The sequence below is a fragment of the Schistocerca cancellata genome, chromosome 9 (genome assembly GCF_023864275.1).
Source record: "Schistocerca cancellata isolate TAMUIC-IGC-003103 chromosome 9, iqSchCanc2.1, whole genome shotgun sequence".
In the NCBI taxonomy this organism is placed as follows: domain Eukaryota; kingdom Metazoa; phylum Arthropoda; class Insecta; order Orthoptera; family Acrididae; genus Schistocerca; species Schistocerca cancellata.
In genome coordinates this window covers 21,172,501-21,190,374 of record NC_064634.1, presented here as the reverse complement: position 1 = coordinate 21,190,374, position 17,874 = coordinate 21,172,501, and the positions used below count along the sequence as shown (strand labels likewise).

General features: G+C 41.0%; 1 protein-coding gene across 1 annotated transcript in view; it reads right to left on the bottom strand.

Annotated features, from left to right (window-relative positions):
* LOC126100725 (midasin-like) overlaps positions 1-17,874 on the bottom strand; it is a 229,874-nt gene that overhangs the window by 162,609 nt on the left and 49,391 nt on the right. Inside the window, exons 6-11 of the mRNA XM_049911344.1 lie at positions 14,697-14,827; positions 13,393-13,556; positions 13,135-13,255; positions 12,088-12,254; positions 9,498-9,625; positions 5,258-5,410 (exon numbers count right to left, since the gene is read on the bottom strand). Of these exons, the coding sequence (XP_049767301.1) occupies positions 5,258-5,410; positions 9,498-9,625; positions 12,088-12,254; positions 13,135-13,255; positions 13,393-13,556; positions 14,697-14,827 (864 nt within the window). The remainder of the gene's footprint in view (positions 1-5,257; positions 5,411-9,497; positions 9,626-12,087; positions 12,255-13,134; positions 13,256-13,392; positions 13,557-14,696; positions 14,828-17,874) is intronic.

Sequence of the window (17,874 nt, the reverse complement as noted above, 5' to 3'; positions counted from 1 at the left end):
ATAAAAAGCTGTGCAATGACTGCAGCAGAGCTGGTATATGGCAAGGCTGATTTCACTGGTGGCCCTGCCTCTGACGGAGTATAATAAGCCTGAGATGGGACTGAAATAGGAAGTGCTGGGTGGGTGCATGGATTGGACAGGTCTTGCACCTGGGTCTTCCACAGGGATATGATCCTTATGGCAAGGGGTAGGGACTGAGAGTGACATAGTGACGGACTGGAGTACTGTGGACGTTGGGTAAGTGACAGACCACCACTTTGGGAGGGATGGGAAGCATCTTGGATAGGATGTGCTTCATTTTGGGACATGATGATAGATAATCAAATCCCTAACAAAGAATGTGGTTTCACTATCTGTCGGGGCTGGTGTCACGTCACAAAGAGGACACCCCTTTGTAGTGGGTTTTTGAGGGTGGTTGGAGGATTGTGGGTGTGTGGGGATGTGGCAAGCCCCCTGTATGTGGACTAGGTCCAGGGGATAGTGCCTCTCTGTGAAGGCCCTTATGAGACCTTCAGCATATTGGGCAAGGGACTTCTTGTCACTGCATGTACACTGTCCCCAGGTGGTCAGGCTGTACGGGAAGGACTTTTTGGTGCGGAACAGATGCAGCTGTCGAAATGTAGGTACTGTCGGTGGGTTGGTGGAGAGATGTTGGTGGAGCCATCAGAGAGGAAGTGGTGGCAATGTCCAGGAAGATGGCACTGGGTTGAGGTGGACCAGGTGAAGCAATGGAAGAGGACATGTTGAGGTTGTGTGCCTTGGTCCAGAGTCCAGCCATGGAGTTACCGTCAATGAATCTAAGTCAGAATAAGGGTTTGGGAGGCTAGGCATGTTTCCTCTAGATGGGACATAAAGAGACTGCCACTGGAGGGTGCCATTCGAGTGCCCATGACTATGCCACAGATCTGTTTGTATAGCTTCTCTTCAGAGGAGAAGTAGTGTGCTCTGATAAAGTTAGTAACGTGTATGACTAATGAGTAGTTAATTTGGACTCTGAAGCATATTGGGAAACAATGTCCATCATTGTGGCAAGACCATGGGCATGAAGGATGTTAGTGTATAAGGAAGTTGTGTCAATAGTGATGAGTAGGGATCAAGGATGGAAAGGGGGTGGGGAACGTGGTGTGTCTGAAGGATGTGGCAGACATCTGTGATGCGGAAGGCTCCATTTCAGGCAATCGGCTGAGGTGTCAGTCAGTGGGAGCAACACAACCAGCAACAATGTGGTATCCAGGATTGTTGGGTTTGTAGATATCAGGAAGCATGTGGAAGGCACCTGTGCGGAGTGTCATAGTGGTGAGGAGGAAAACGAATTCAGGGAAGAGGTTCTGGGAAGGGAATAAGACTTTACACAGGGATTGAAGATTATGTTGGACTTCTGGGATAGGGCCACTATGGCACAGTTTATAGGTGGAGTAGTCAGACAATTGTCAAGGCCTTATGCCAGGTAATCACTGTGATCCATAATGATAGTGGTGGAACCTCTGTCTGCAGGTAGGATGATAGGTCAGGATGTGTTTTGAGATCGTGTATGACTACTCTTTCTTCTGCTGAAAGGTTGGTGTTGTGAGGAAGGGCACTGGGGAAGGATGTTGAGGCTAAATTGGAGGTAAGGAATTCCTAGAAGGTGACCAGTGGATGGTTAGGTGGAAGCGGGGATCATGGTTGGATGGTGGTATGAACCAGGAGAGGCAGGGTTCAATGTTGGAATTAGGTTGGTTTTGCTTGGAGGGATTGGTGGCAAAGAAGTGCTTCCACTGCAGGGTCGGAAGAAGGAGAGTAGGTCTTTGACAAGTCTAGAATGGTTACATTTGGATGTAGGGCTATAGGTGAGGCCTTTGGACAAGACTGAAACTTCTATGGAGCTGAGGGTTTTGATGATAATGTTAACAACAGAGTTACAGGAATGTTTCAGTTCTGGATTAGGTAGAGTGTTGGTGGGGAGTTTAGGGAGATGTGGCAAGGTGAAAGGATCAGCTAGGCAGGCATGGATTCTATGAGGGGTTGATGATAAACACTGTGGGTAGGATAGGTGTTGGATAGTGGTGTCCTGAGGAGGCAGTACAATGTCAGTGGGCTTGATACCTTATAAAGGTGGTGTCTGGAATGCTCTTCCAGGTGATAGAGGGGAAGGGATTCAGTTTCAGAGATGTCATGTATGTGGTACATATTGCACAGTATCAGTATCTCGCAAAGGGAGGAGAGGGGGTTCTGGGATTCTTGTGCCATGGTGATGTGTTTTTGCAGTTTCAGTTTTTGAGGGCAAGGAACTGGCGGAACCTAAAAAGGTGACGATCATTGTAAAATGAGGGGTGTGACCGAGGAAGGGAATTTTTATGATTAGGCTGTCGCGGGGAGGGGGGGGGGGGGAGGGGGTTCAATGGTTTAGGCAGCATTTAAGGAACGGAATGTGAGACTGTGTTTTAACCAGGGAAAGGGATACTTTTCTAAACCGGTGCAGAAAGCTGTTCAGGGGTCCACCATGGCAGGGATGGCATCGGCGAAATGGAAAATGGTATAGCAAATGGGCAAATGAAGGCTTGGGAGGTTAAGAAGGGAGATGGATGACAGAAAAAGGTGTGTAAAAGTATGTGCAGATATCCAAAAATATGCTCAAATATGTACACATAAGAGCAAACACATAAAGATATGCAAGAATATGCACAAGTACCTAGACATACAAACAGGTAATGAACATACAAAAACATGGGAAAAAAGGAACAAATGAGTTATGTGAATATGTACATGTCAGGACAAGGGAAGTGAGATGTGAAGGTGAGATGGAAGTCTGGAGATTGATTATGTCGAGGTTCACAGGTTGTGTGCCTCAGGGCCGCGGTGGTCTAGCGGTTCTGGCGCTGCAGTCTGGAACCGCGGGACTGCTACGGTCGCAGGTTCGAATCCTGCCTCGGGCAAGGGTGTGTGTGATGTCCTTAGGTTAGTTAGGTTTAAGTAGTTCTAAGTTCTAGGGGACTTATGACCTAAGATGTTGAGTCCCATAGTGCTCAGAGCCATTTGAACCATTTTTGTGTGCCTCAGTCAGGTCTGGATGATAACAATTGAGAGTACATGAGGATGAGGCAGAAAATATGACCAACAGGGATAATTATTATTATCGATGGGAGAAATTTGGGGTATAAGAGGCTGCACTAACAATCCGCACAGTCATGTAACCAAGGGTTGTACGGTGACGAGACCATTGCTACAATGTGGCTCAGATATCAGAGTATGTGAAGTTTGGAAGGCAGTGAAAAAAATACAAGAACGAAGAGAAAGAGCAGAAATGCAGAAGAATAATGCTTTAGAGAATAGTAACAAAGGGAAACATCATTTGGTTGCGGAATGGGAAAAATGTCGTCAGGCAAAATCAAACAATGGAGAGCCAAGATTGGAATATCAACAACACTGACACAGGGATCATATCTCTGTGTAAGACCCAGTTAAAAGACCTACTCAATACACCCACCCAGCACTTCTCATTCGAGTCCTTTTATAGGTATATCCCACTCCACCAGACACCGGGCCTCCTGCGAAAGCAGCCGTGTCGTATGCCAACTCTGCTGCAATCATTGTACAGCCTTATATATTAGTATTACTACCAACCAGTGTCTACCTGGCTGAATGGTAACCACCAAATAGTGTCCGAGAGCAAAATGGACCACTCTGTGGCAGAACGTGTAGCTGAACATAACATGCTTGGTTTCAATGGTTGCTTCACAACACGGGCAATCCGGATCCTCCCCTCCACCATCACCTTCTCTGAACTCAGGGTAACTTAAGAATCCAGACACACACCATCCGACAGTTCCCACCCTCTCTGTCCTATCACACTCTCCCAATTCACATCCCTTCATCCTCCTTGTGCACCGCTCTCTGCCAATGCACCCATCGGTCTTTTTCCCTTGTCTGCACCTCTCCTTTCCTGCTTTTCTGTTGTTGTCCCCCTCCCTTTCCCTCCCCAACAGCCTCCCGACGATCCACTGGCAGCCCCGTCTTGCCACCGTGTAGTAGCTGCAGCCCCTACCCAAATCTGGATTGCTGTCCCACACAGTTACATTCTGACCAGTGCAGCCAGAGATAGCAGTCGTGTGCATGACGTGCACTTGCTTGTGCAAATGTGTTTACTTTCTGAAGAAGGCAAAGTGTGACTATCTTTTTATTGTACCTGTCTGCAGCTCAATGTGTCGTCTTCCTGGTGAGTAGCGATTTTCCTTTTCATAATATTACTAATTTACAACTTCAGTGCTTATGATTTACATTTGCTATAGACCGCCTAAAAAGCTATGGTGCCTCGTGGGATGATCCTTCAACAAGGCCATGGGGAATTGTATTCTACATTTACTCCACAAATATTCCACGCTTTAAACCACCCGACCCAATTTTTCCAGTACTTCTAAATGACTATCTTCTTCCTAGGTTTCCATCTTAGACAAATTGTGACTGTTCTTCACCTGCTACTTAATATACACACTATCGTCAATACAATAATGGAGAATTCTGGGTGAGACACACTCAATAATGTGAGTAAAGACAGCCACTTGGTACATAGAAGTAACACTGCACTGTCAACAGGCACATAACAAGGCTTGACACTGCAAAGCCAACATTAATGTACACTCTTGTCTTTAATGGAAACAAATCACAGTATTAATAACTTTCTGTGGTCATTTCTGCACATCTAGTTGACATTTAACTCACTCAATTGCGTATGTATCAACAGAACACAATGTTATGTGCACAAAATCCTGGGAATGCAACTAATTGGTATTTGAACAAAATCTACTCAGTTTTCACGCTCTCCGTCACTAAAATTTCAACTTAGAACTTGACACTGTTACTTTAGTATGTTGGAGACTACAGTTGTTTGTGTTCAGATTCACAGTTGGTGAAGACGTGCACATGCTATGAATGGGAAGAAAGAAAAAACAATGTTGCTGTGAATACTGATAATATTATTGTTGTGCCACCATTGCATGCATAGATGTGTACCAAGTTGCTGCTTCATGTAACAGTACTTGATCACATTGCTGACTGACACAGCAACAAAGTGATGACATTATTTAGAGAGTCAGTGAAAGATTTTGACTTCAGATTTGATCCAGAATCACCACATTTATGAAGTCATTTACCAACTTAAGTTGTAACTAATGGGCCCCACAAATAAATTGTTCCGGGACAGATTTCTGCTACACTGTCATCACATTAAAAATCTTCAATCTGGGGATATTATTCCTACAAGCTCAGCAATATCACTTACCATCAGTTTTCTTCTTCAGCAGTGTGGCTCGTCCAACTGTAATCTGACGATCTGTTTCAGAAATTGTGGGCTTATGCACATTAAGATAATTATCTGCATCCACAAGCACACTCAAGAAACTCCCCACGGCTTTAGCACCAGCAATACGCACATCTGCAAAGAACAGACAGAAGAAAGTTTTATTCTACACATTCTGCTGATTCTTTCAGACTATATTTGCATGAGAATATTTTAAATGAAACACAGGGTGATACAACAAGGACTTAATAACTTTGCAATTGTATTTAAATCTATTGCGATGACTCAGAGAGCTAGTTTTGTTACCATAATTTAACTATGACTCAAACAATGGCATAATATTAAATCACACCACTGCAAAGACTAGAAATAGTCACTGCGAAGTGGCTGCTTTCACTGTTTGCAAATGCATTTGTTCTATGTTTTGATTCGGCAAGTCAATTCTGTGTGAAAATGCAATGTAATATCTGTATCAGACACGGTATGTATCTTTTCATCAGGTCTACTCTTTATGAATGGTGTCAGTGTTTTGCAGGAAGTGGCTATTCAGTACATCATAACAAATCCTCATTCATACTGTGAGTACAAGTTGCTTTAGATCAAGTAAAGGCAAAGTTTTGTTAACAATACTCCTGTTGCTTCTTAAAGACGAGCAGTTTATTGGAAATGTAGCAACTGGAAACAGCGGCAATGTATGTGAGAGTTGTGTTGTTGTGAATGTGTGTGTGCTTTCTATTTCCAAAGGATGTCTTTTGGCTGCAAACTTAAATGTTTAGTAGTCTTTTCACTGTGCCTGTCTGTGACTCAATGCCCCCTCTAAATTATAAGTAGCAATCAATGCTTTTCGTATTATTGTTGTTAAAACTATTTTCAGTGTTTTGACGCAGGGTACAATAACAAATTAAGTGCAACAATTGGCAAGCTAGTACCTGGCTTGGATAACAGTGTTTTACCTGTAATTTAATGTGGAATCCAAACTATGGGCAATTACTGTATGTAAAGGAAAATTAATTGAGAGAAGTATAATACAGTGCTGTATTAAAGAGAGAAAGAGAGAGAGAGAGAGAGAGACATTATTTTGAAATGGATAGATTCCTATTCACCATGTAGTGGAGCCGTTCCCTATATATGTGTGAGCTGCATTTGCGTGAATGTATGTCGATGTATGCTGTTTGATTTGGAAGAACAGCTTCTGGCCGAATGCTTACATGTTCAGCAGTCTGTTTCTTGTCCCTCTCTATGACTCATCATCTCCATGGGGAGTAACAATCTATCCTCTTCATAATATTGTCATTATTCCATCCTGCATTTTCCACTGTTTGAATATGAGAGCTGGTTAGTACTTACCTTCCAGAACTTACAAACACAGTATTATGGAGTAACTCCATTTGCTATAATTCTACTCCTTAGACAACTAAGTTTTTTTCTGTTTTTCTGCATTACACTGGTAGTAAATGCTCCACTATTACTGAAACTATCAAAATTCTTACCTAGTTGATATTTCATTACACTTCATTATTCACCTGTTTACCTGAATTGTACTAATTCCAATGGTACACTTGGCTGATCATAAAACATTTTAACTTCTCACGGCTAAGATTCACATTCATGTACCGCATTGTAAAAGATATTATATTTACCATTAATTTGTACAATCAAAGAAGAATATAATGGCTTTTAAAAAATAAAATATTTCCTTTTCAGTTAAATCTGTACTCTACAATGCTCAGAAACCGTGTGCTCTGAAAAATGTTGTGAACTAACAATTGTTCATTTCTCATAAGACGTAGCTCATCTGAGAGCTTCAATCACTCTTTTGCTTTCTAGAGAGTCAGTAATTAAAAAGTTATTTGTAACTGAAGTTTCCCACCTCCAGGAAACACTACTGTTATGTTCATCTTTAAGCACATTTAATTCACAGAACTAGTGCCATAGGTGTGCTAACCTAGTCTTTCTAGCCTCAAAAATACAACTGGTCACCAGACTAATGTATTGCTCAAGAAATTTTAAAACATCTAATGTAAAGTATAATCAAAGTACTGCTTGGTTCACTAGAATACCATCAACATTAAATTTGACCTCCATATCATTATGAAGTAATATATATTGATGAACTTCATTAGTTATTCGTACTCTTGTCCAAACACGGAAGCTCTGAACAATAGTTCCAGCAGTCTGCATGAATCATTGTGTACAATAACACTGTGTAGTACCTTGTGTTATGAATAATGTCTTTTGTGAAGTACTTTGAGTCAGCCCTGATAGCCAACATCTCTGCATAAAATGCATGAAAAGCTTCAGTGACTCACTCTGAGAATTATTTGAATTGACTAATTTCTTCTAAACTGTGATTTGTGCAAAGACAGTGGAAGTAAAGACATAGATGCTGGGTTTGTTATGGAACTACTTAAAAAATTATTGCCAGTATTTAGAGTTCATAAGATAAGAGTTACTAGCCTGATTTATTTGAACTGTATACAAAGTTTCTATAAAAAGATGATCTTTGTGATGTTTTCTACAGGCAACAAATTTGTAAATAAATCAAGTTTAAATTGATGGTGTCCTCTTCTTTAATGAGTACTCTGGTTACGTATCCAACCAATTATCTAACGTTCAATCTCATCCTAGTGGTGTCCAACTGCGTTCGGATCCGGTGAGTTGGGGGGCTAGCACGTCAATTGCAACTCCCCATTGTATTCCTTGATCCACTCCACCACATTCTTGGCCTTGTGACATAGTGCACTATCTTGCTAAAAAATGCCACTGCCGTCAGGCAACACGATCGTCATGATGGGGTGTATGTGGCCTGCAACCAGTGTACAATAGTCCTCAGCCATCACAGTGCCTTGTACGAGTGCCACTGGACCCACGGATCGATACACGAATGTTGCCCAAAGCATAATGGAGCCACTGCCAACGTGTCTCTGTCCCACCATACAGGTGTCAAGGAGTTGTTGCCCTGTCAGATGACGGATTTGCGCCCTCCCATCAACACGATAAACGTAGATATTGAGATTTATCAGACAATGCACTGCTCTGCCACTGCACCAACGTCCAGTGCTGATGGTCACGTGGCCATTTCAGTCATACTTGCCGGTATTGTGGTTTTAACACTGGCACACGTACGTGTCGACGGCTGCAGAGGCCCGTCATTAGTAGTGTTCAGTGCACTGTCAGACACACTTGTATTCTGCCCAGCATTAAAATCTGATGTTAATTCCGCCACAGTTTGCCACCTGTCCTATTTAGTCTGTCCAGCCTACAACATCCGACATCTGCAATGACAGTGGTCAACCAACATCACAACCTTTGGATGTGATTTCACCTCGGTTTTGCCATGTGTTGAAAACACTCACCACAGCACTCCTCACACACCCGACAAGTCACGCAGTTTCAGAAATGCTCATGCCAAGCCTCTGGGCCATTACAATCTGCCTTCGGTGGTCAAACTCTGATACATTATGTGCCTTCCCCATTCTACACACGGACAGCACACTCGCGGATACTACATGCACCGCGCATATGTCTGACTAGCTGTCATACCCTGCTGTCGCCTGGACAGATTTATATCAACAGTAGGTCGGTGGTCATAATGTTCTGGCCGATCACTGTATACTTCAGTGTTACTGAGGAACAGAGCAATCACCACCTAGCAGGTTAGTTATCTTACAATTGCCATGAGTCTTGTTTAAAAATCCTAGGGCGGAAAGAGAGGGCTGGGTAATGCTGTAAACAAGTGCCAGGCCACTCCAAAGTCGAGATGAGAGAGAGCTGCCCATTGTGGGGAAAAGGGGAAACAAACAGGTCTTAATGACCTGTCACTCCTTTCTAAGCTTCCACAAGGCACCTTCCTTTCCTCTTTGAAATAATAGTCCCATAACCTAGGATCAGCAGCTTCAGTTTTAAATTTGCCTATTGGCAGTGATAGAATTTCACCTCTTGTAATACAATAAGTCATGCTCAGTGCCGCAACTACACTCGTAACAATCACGGAGAAAATTAACTTGTTAACAACATAAAGAGCACCTGCTGAAAGGTAAACAGAGCAGCATAGCGTGTTCCTGTGAAAATGGGAGTTGATTTGCAAACGTTACCACACTGGAGTTTATAAGCACATAGGAGCAAAATTTATTATTCTACAACTGCCCACCTTCAATCAAATAATTCAAAAAGATGACTTCTAGATATGAATATCAACATTAAAATGATTCATTATGATCACCTTTCTTGTTCTCGGAAAGACAGAAGATGTCCACAGCGTCGGCATAGACGTTCAATGCAGCGTCTTTATTTCCCTTTGGACTATGTTTGTAAACTTCGCTGCAGCGCACAGCCCATTTCAAAAGATCCCTAAGGGCCAAAAACGCAATTAGTTCTACATATCTGAAACACATCGACTGACAGAACTAACAAGTGCATCTACTTCATAATGAAGACTTACAGTAAGATACATCTGATTATGTGAATCATGAGTATTCAGATATGCAACATGTCAATGTTCAGAGAGAGAGAGAGAGAGAGAGAGAGAGAGAGAGAGAGAGAGACTATTGTCTTGTGATTACACAATCTACGATCAATTTAAACATTCACTGCTCTTAATATTGTTTTATTTTCTTTAAACCATCAGCTTATTCTCCAAATTATGTTTCAAAAAATAATTTTTTTATTCATGAAAAACATTCTGTAATGAATGACATTACATATAAATATATAAACACGGCATTTGAAGCTCCAAATAATGAGTTACAAAATTTTTAAAATTGCTGATAATAAAATCCCAAATATACTTGTGCACTGGACTTTGACTAAAATATCCTGAAACTTGAAGTCATCTTTTAGTTTCCATGTAGCTATGAAGTCCAACCATGTATTTCACAATGGTTTCCTGTGAACATAAATCATGGAAAAGCTGGCTGCAGCATAGTGGACGTTTTTATCTCATACAATTGGCAAGCATTTGATGCTCGGCAGATGAAGGGTCACTTTCAGTCTCTAAGGAAGTAACATTAGGTTCTTCTTCACTTTCTGAGCTGCTAAATTCTATGTCAAACTCAGGATCACTACAGTAATCTTTTTTGAAAGTACTGCCTAAACAACAATATGGGCAGGAGGGGGTGGGGGGGGGGGGGAGGGGGAGAGAGAGAGAGAGAGAGAGAGAGAGAGAGAGAGAGAGAGAGAGAGAGAGCACATGTTTTGTTGGCAAGTATCCAAAGCTGCACACAGTAGAGATGATATCTAGGCCTAGTGACCACCTCAAGCAAAACATGACAGCCAGGCTACAAATGTAGAAGCAGATGCTCCCTAGTAGCCGAACACATAACTACGGATACAAGTAGGGTTTCAGTTCTTTGAAGGTCTTTTCGTAATCTGCCGGAATATACTTGGGATTGTAAGTTTCAGTCAAAATTTAAAAAAAAAAAAATGAGTTAACTTGGTGTTTTATGTTAAGCGGTTAGAAGCTAAAACAGTTTTCTGTTCTAGTAGCCCTAAAACACGTTTCTGTTGTAGTAGCCCACAGGATGATTTTTTTTTTTTAAACAGACAGACAGACCACACAATTCAAGTGATACAAGTTTTTTCAGAAGTTGGCACTAATAAACACTATAAGATGAAACACAGAGGCCATGTAGAAATCTGTGTTAACTGCAAGACCAAACATTCTGACCCATCATAACACACATTCTTTAACCTCATGGTGGCCAGTTCAATCATGCAGAGCAATATGCAGCATTTCAAGTATATTTATTTCACTAATTAATTATCAGGCAGTACAGCTGGCCAGGAGATGAAATGTGAAGTAATGCATATAAAAGTCACACAGCACTGTCAGATAAACAAATATTCCTTTGGCTACAACAGCAATGAGTCACACCTGGAATCAGTCCACTCCTTCAAATGCATGGATACAACAATTTGTGGGGATTCAAAATGAAATGATCACATAGGCCCAGTCGTACGTTAACACAGGTGCTGGACTTTGCTTCACTGGTAGAATACTGGGAAATTGCAATAAGTTTACAATTGCAGAGTGTTTACAAAACACTTGTGCAACACATTACCGAACACTGCTCCAGTGTGTGGGGCCTGTATCAAATAGGAGTGTCAAAGGATACCGAATGTATAACAGAAGGGCAGCACAAATGGTCACAGGCTTGTTTTTCCTATGGCACAGCATAACAGAAAGATCCTGTATTAAATACTAACAAAGAGATAGAGTGGCTGGCCAGTACTTACCTCAGTACTTACCTTATCTATCGGCTGTACTGAGCTGAGGTAAGTACTGGCCAGCCACTCTATCTCTTTGTTAGCATTTGTTTCACATCTTTATATGAGATTTTCCATTAATCATTTAGATCCTGTATTAAGTGAGGGGTCTAGGAATATATAACAGCCAGCTACATGTTTTTCCTGTAAAGACTGTGAAAACAAAACTAGACTAATTCCAGTGAGAACAAAGGCATTTAAGCATTTTTCCAATGCTCCACACACAAATGGAACAGGAAGAAACCCTAGTATGTGACAGAATGGAATGTACCCACTGCCATGCATTTTACGCTGGTTTGCACAGTATGAATGTAGATACATAGAGGCTGAAGGGGAAGGGGAAGGTCAGAGGAAAAATGGTGAAGGACAGAGGAAAAATGGTGAAGGACAGAGGGAAAATGGTGAAGGACAGAGGGAAAATGGTGAAGGACAGAGGGAAAACGGTGCAATGAAATGAGTAATGAGATGTGATCAAGCCAGAATTCCATGCACATATGTCACAAAAAAGGTTGAGCCTTTATCCAATGACTGATACAAACAGTTAATACCTTGTGGAAGTGAGTCTTCCACTTCCCAGCTTCTGCTTCAGCTCTTCAAGAATACGTTTCTTTATGGGATTCTTAACCATTTGTTCAGGATTCTCCTCATGCCTTCCTTGTGAAAATACTGAGAAGGTGTTGATTAGATTTTCAGCACTGTGCTCCAGAACAGGGAACTGAAATATAAAATAGTTTTTAAGTACGTCACATAGCAAACGTTACTGTTATAACAACAAAAATAATCAATTTTTGACATTATCATGTAATTGGATAGGTAAAAAAAAACTGCTCGCCAAGTGTCGGCAGGAGAACACACACATTAAAAAAAGGTTTTACTTAGGCAAGCCTTCGAAGCCAATGGCTCTTTCTTCCAGCAGAATGGCTGAAGGGGAAGGAAGAGGGGTAGAGGGAAAGGAATTGGAGAGGTTTAGGAAATGGGGTAATCAATTTTTGACAATATAATGTAACTGGATACATAAAAAATAACTCACAAAGTGGCAGCAGGAGAACACTCACTTAGAAAAAGGTTTTACTTACACAAGCTTTTGGAGCCAATGGCTCTTTTTTCCAGCAGAATGGTTGAAGGGGAAGGATGAGGGATGAAGGGACAGGAACTGGATAGGTTTAGGAAATGGGGTAGAGTTTGGAAAAGTCACCCAGAGCCCCAGGCCAGAGGAGACTTACCAGACGGGATGGGAAAGAAAGACTGACTGTCGGAGACTGCACCGGACGAGATTTCATCTGGTGCAGTCCTCAACAATCAGTTTTTCCTTCTCATCCTGTCCATTAACTCCCCGCTGATCCAGGGTTCTGAATGACTTTTCCGAAGTCTATCCCTTTTCCTAAACCTCTCCAGACCTTTTCCTTCCTCCTCTTCCTTCTCCTTCAACCCTTCTGCTGGAAAGAGGAGCCAGTGGCTCTGAAGCTTGCACAAGTAAAACCTATTTTTCTAAATGTGTGTGTTCTCCTGCCACCGCTCAGTGACTAGATTTTTTTAAATCCAATTAAATGTACTTGTTGAAAGATTCTAATTGAAGAAGCAACTGAATTACTTACCACCCCCTTGACAACTTGCAGAAGTTCTGCCTTTTTAAGAGGTTTGATATCCACTGTGATCCAGTGGGACTCCAACAGTGATGATGACACACTTATCTTTTCACTTCCACTCTTTGTAAGTCTATGAAAATGAGACAAAAAATGTGAAAGAAAGTTATAATTTAAATTTCAAACAAAGGGCCTATGGATTTAACTAGAGTTCTAGCATTCGACCAATCATTTTTTGTACTTTTTTGTAATTCTTAGAACTATACCAACCTACGACTCAAGAACAGTTGAAACCCACGAGCTACTGGTATTGAATCGCGATATCCTGGCACAAAAAGATGTTTTGTTTCAAGAAGAGATGCCAAAACAGAAGCTAAATCACTTGGTGCTGAATCGATGTCTTCCAGCAATAACCAATAGCCTTTTTCAACAGCCTGTAAACAATGAAATGCAAAAATTACTGTACCTTTTAATTTATACGCAATGTAAAATTTACAGTAACAGCTATAATGCAATGGATGTACCCAATAGTATCAAAAACAAATATGAAACAATCACAGTAAGCTGCAATGACAAATAGGAGCTAAACATAATATGCAGCTTACATGTAAAAATATAAATATTAATGATAATATGAAAAATAGAAACTCCTGGGTGGGATACAACCGATGAAATGAGTAGACACATTAAGTAGTGGAATGGCATGCTTTCATGAAGTCTAATGAGGTATCAGAATTTTCAAATTTCCGTTCTTCTCCAGTGTTTCCACACCTGCTCACATAAACACACAAGCTCCATTCCCTTTGTCTATGTTCCTATTTATTATTTAACACTACCTGTATACAATTAAAGACTTTTTTTTTTTTTTACTCCCCGCCTCATTGGAAATAATAATTAAATTATGGGGAATAATCAACTTATAGTAGACTAGAAAAAGTAAGAGAGTGAAATGAGAATTACTTTATATCTAATAAACAAAAATAAACTCATGAAATTAAAAGATAAAAACTATCACCTAGTGTTTCTAACAAGAATGGGGCATGCAATATGCAGAGAAATTTCTGAAGTGAAGTGTCTTTCTTACATGACAGAGAAATTACAAGAAATATTGCTCAGAATGTAATCCAGTATTTATCTCAAATCTGAATATCACACTAAATTGTGTCAGGAATCAAAAATTATTTCCATGAATTTTCATTACAAATCCTTTTTGTATATTGAAACACTCATTATTCCTTTCATTTTATTTTTAATACATATGGTATTAGTAAAGCTTAGCCACTTTTTTCTCTTTAAGGAAAACAAATATATAGGTATCATCAGTTTATACTGCCCTACCAGATGCAAACTGATTCCTGTGTAACAGACCTTTGTTCTTACTGAAGTACATTATTCATCTTTCACACAATATATGCCGCATTTGTAATAACAATAATTAGCACAATTTTTAAAGATATCTTCAATTAATTACATTTTACTAAAACTTACATTTTACTAAAATTTATAATACTCATCACATTTGAATGAGCTCAGTGAGAACTAGAAGCAATGTTCCTAATCAAAGTGTTTATTACCTCTGTAAGGACTCCAGACTGCCAAACAAATTCCCCAGGGATGTCAGTGCAGCGATATGAACCAAGCAGCATTTTGCTGTCTGTCTGATCACCAAGCTGGATTTTAGTCAGGTGTGGGAGGCCACCACGCCCTGCAAATATGACATATTTGCTGTAACACTGGAAATTTTCTACCAAATGGCACACTAACCATTCAATACACTAATTCATGCCGATTTTAATAAGAAACAAGACATGCTCAAATAAGAATAGGCTGAATATCGCAGAAATAGCATATCTGGTCTCACTGTGGCTAGTTGTAATTTAATGCTTTCAATACATGACACATTTCATATTCTGAAAGAACTTACATAACATTCTTTTATATGGGGGTTGTCCACAAAATACGGAATGTTTTCACATAACCTCATAAAAATGAAAAATTATGACACAAAACTTATTTACAAAGATCCTGTACCTTACTCGATTTTTCAATGTAGTCGACATAGCAGTCAAGACACTTATTGTTACATGAGATAAGTTTTTCAATTCCCATGCTGTATTGTTCTACAGCCAAGATGTGAGCAAAGATGTCACTTTTGAGGCCTTCATTGTTAATGAACTGTTTCCTTTCTAAAATTACTTTAGTGTCAAGAAAATGCGAAAAACACTTGGCACCAAGTCAGCGCTGCAAGAAAAATGTCCAGAAACTTCCCACTTAAGACAGTGATGTTCTTGCTGTGTTTATGCTGATGCATGAGGCCATGCACTGTCACAAATCAAAAACGTCTCTCCTTTTGAATAGCATGTCAAAATTGTTGAAAAGTTTCACAGCAGTCCTCTGAACGGATTGTTCCTCCTCTTGGCACGAACTCAGAAAACAAATGACACTACACACTTCGCATCTGGTGGGATTCTTGACGAGTGTCTCCATTTCAAAATGTTACAGAACAAAGAGGTGTGACCATTCTGTAAGGAACCTCAGCTCACACTGAAACAGGGAAAGGAACTAACTGGCAGACCTGCGATTGCAGTGGTGCGGGTCGGGCCCGGGCATGATGCACAATCATTCTTTACTTTTTGGATGACCCTCTTGTATTTCTCCAAATACAGAATTATATGATGTTGTTGTTGTGGTCTTCAGTCCTGAGACTGGTTTGATGCAGCTCTCCATGCCATACAGTGAAGCTGCATGCCCTCAGGAAAAAATTATGGCTGTAGTTTCCCCTTGCTTTCAGCTGTTCACAGTACCAGCACAGCAAGGCCATTTTGGTTAGTGTTACAAGGCCTGATCAGTCAATCATCCAGACTGTTGCCCCAGCAACTACATTGGTGTCTGTATATGTGTGGATGGATATGTGTGTGTGTGCGCGCGAGTGTATACCCGTCCTTTTTTCCCCCTACGGTAAGTCTTTCCGCTCCCGGGACTGGAATGACTCCTTACCCTCTCCCTTAAAACCCACATCCTTTCGTCTTTCCCTCTCCTTCCCTCTTTCCTGATGAGGCAACAGTTTGTTGCGAAAGCTTGAATTTTGTGTGTATGTTTGTGTTCGTTTGTGTGTCTGTCGACCTGCCAGCACTTTCATTTGGTAAGTCACATCATCTTTGTTTTTAGGTATATTTTTCCTTCGTGAAATGTTTCCTTCTATTATAACCATTATATACCAAACAAAAGCGCTGGCAGGTCGATAGACACACAAACATACACACAAAATTCTAGCTTTCGCAACCAACGGTTGCCTCGTCAGGAAAGAGGGAAGGAGAAGGAAAGACAAAAGGATATGGGTTTTAAGGGAGAGGGTAAGGAGTCATTCCAATCCCGGGAGCGGAAAGACTTACCTTAGGGGGAAAAAAGGACAGGTATACACTCGCACACACACACATATCCATCCACACATACACAGACACAAGCAGACATTTGTAAAAAAATGTCTGCTTGTGTCTGTGTATGTGTGGATGGATATGTGTGTGTGTGCGCGCGAGTGTATATATATATGAATATAATAGAGGGAAACATTCCACGTGGGAAAAATATATTTAAAAAGAAAGATGATGAGACTTACCCAACAAAAGCGCTGGCAGGTCGATAGACACACAAATAAACACAAACATACACACAAAACTCTAGCTTTCGCAACCAACGGTTGCCTCGTCAGGCAACCGTTGGTTGCGAAAGCTAGAGTTTTGTGTGTATGTTTGTGTTTATTTGTGTGTCTATCGACCTGCCAGCGCTTTTGTTGGGTAAGTGTATATATATATATATATATATATCTTTCTTTATATATATATATATATATATATATATATATATATATATATATATATATATATATATATATAAACAAAGATGATGTGACTTACCAAATGAAAGTGCTGGCAGGTCGACAGACACACAAACGAACACAAACATACACACAAAATTCAAGCTTTCGCAACAAACTGTTGCCTCATCAGGAAAGAGGGAAGGAGAGGGAAAGACGAAAGGATGTGGGTTTTAAGGGAGAGGGTAAGGAGTCATTCCAGTCCCGGGAGCGGAAAGACTTACCTTATGGGGAAAAAAGGACGGGTATACACTCGCACACACACACATATCCATCCACACATATACAGACACAAGCAGACATATTTAAAGACAAAGAGTTTGGGCAGAGATGTCAGTCGAGGCAGAAGTGCAGAGGCAAAGATGTTGATGAATGACAGGTGAGGTATGAGTGGCGGAAATTTGAAATTAGCGGAGATTGAGGCCTGGTGGATAACGGGAAGAGAGGATATATTGAAGAGCAAGTTCCCATCTCCGGAGTTCGGATAGGTTGGTGTTAGTAGGAAGTATCCAGATAACCCGGACAGTGTAACACTGCACCAAGATGTGCTGGTCGTGCACCAAGGCATGTTTAGCCACAGGGTGATCCTCATTACCAACAAACACTGTCTGCCTGTGTCCATTCATGCGAATGGACAGTTTGTTGCTGGTCATTCCCACATAGAATGCATCACAGTGTAGGCAGGTCAGTTGGTAGATCACGTGGGTGCTTTCACACGTGGCTCTGCCTTTGATTGTGTACACCTTCCGGGTTACAGGACTGGAGTAGGTGGTGGTGGGAGGGTGCATGGGACAGGTTTTACACCGGGGGCGGTTACAAGGGTAGGAGCCAGAGGGTAGGGAAGGTGGTTTGGGGATTTCATAGGGATGAACTAAGAG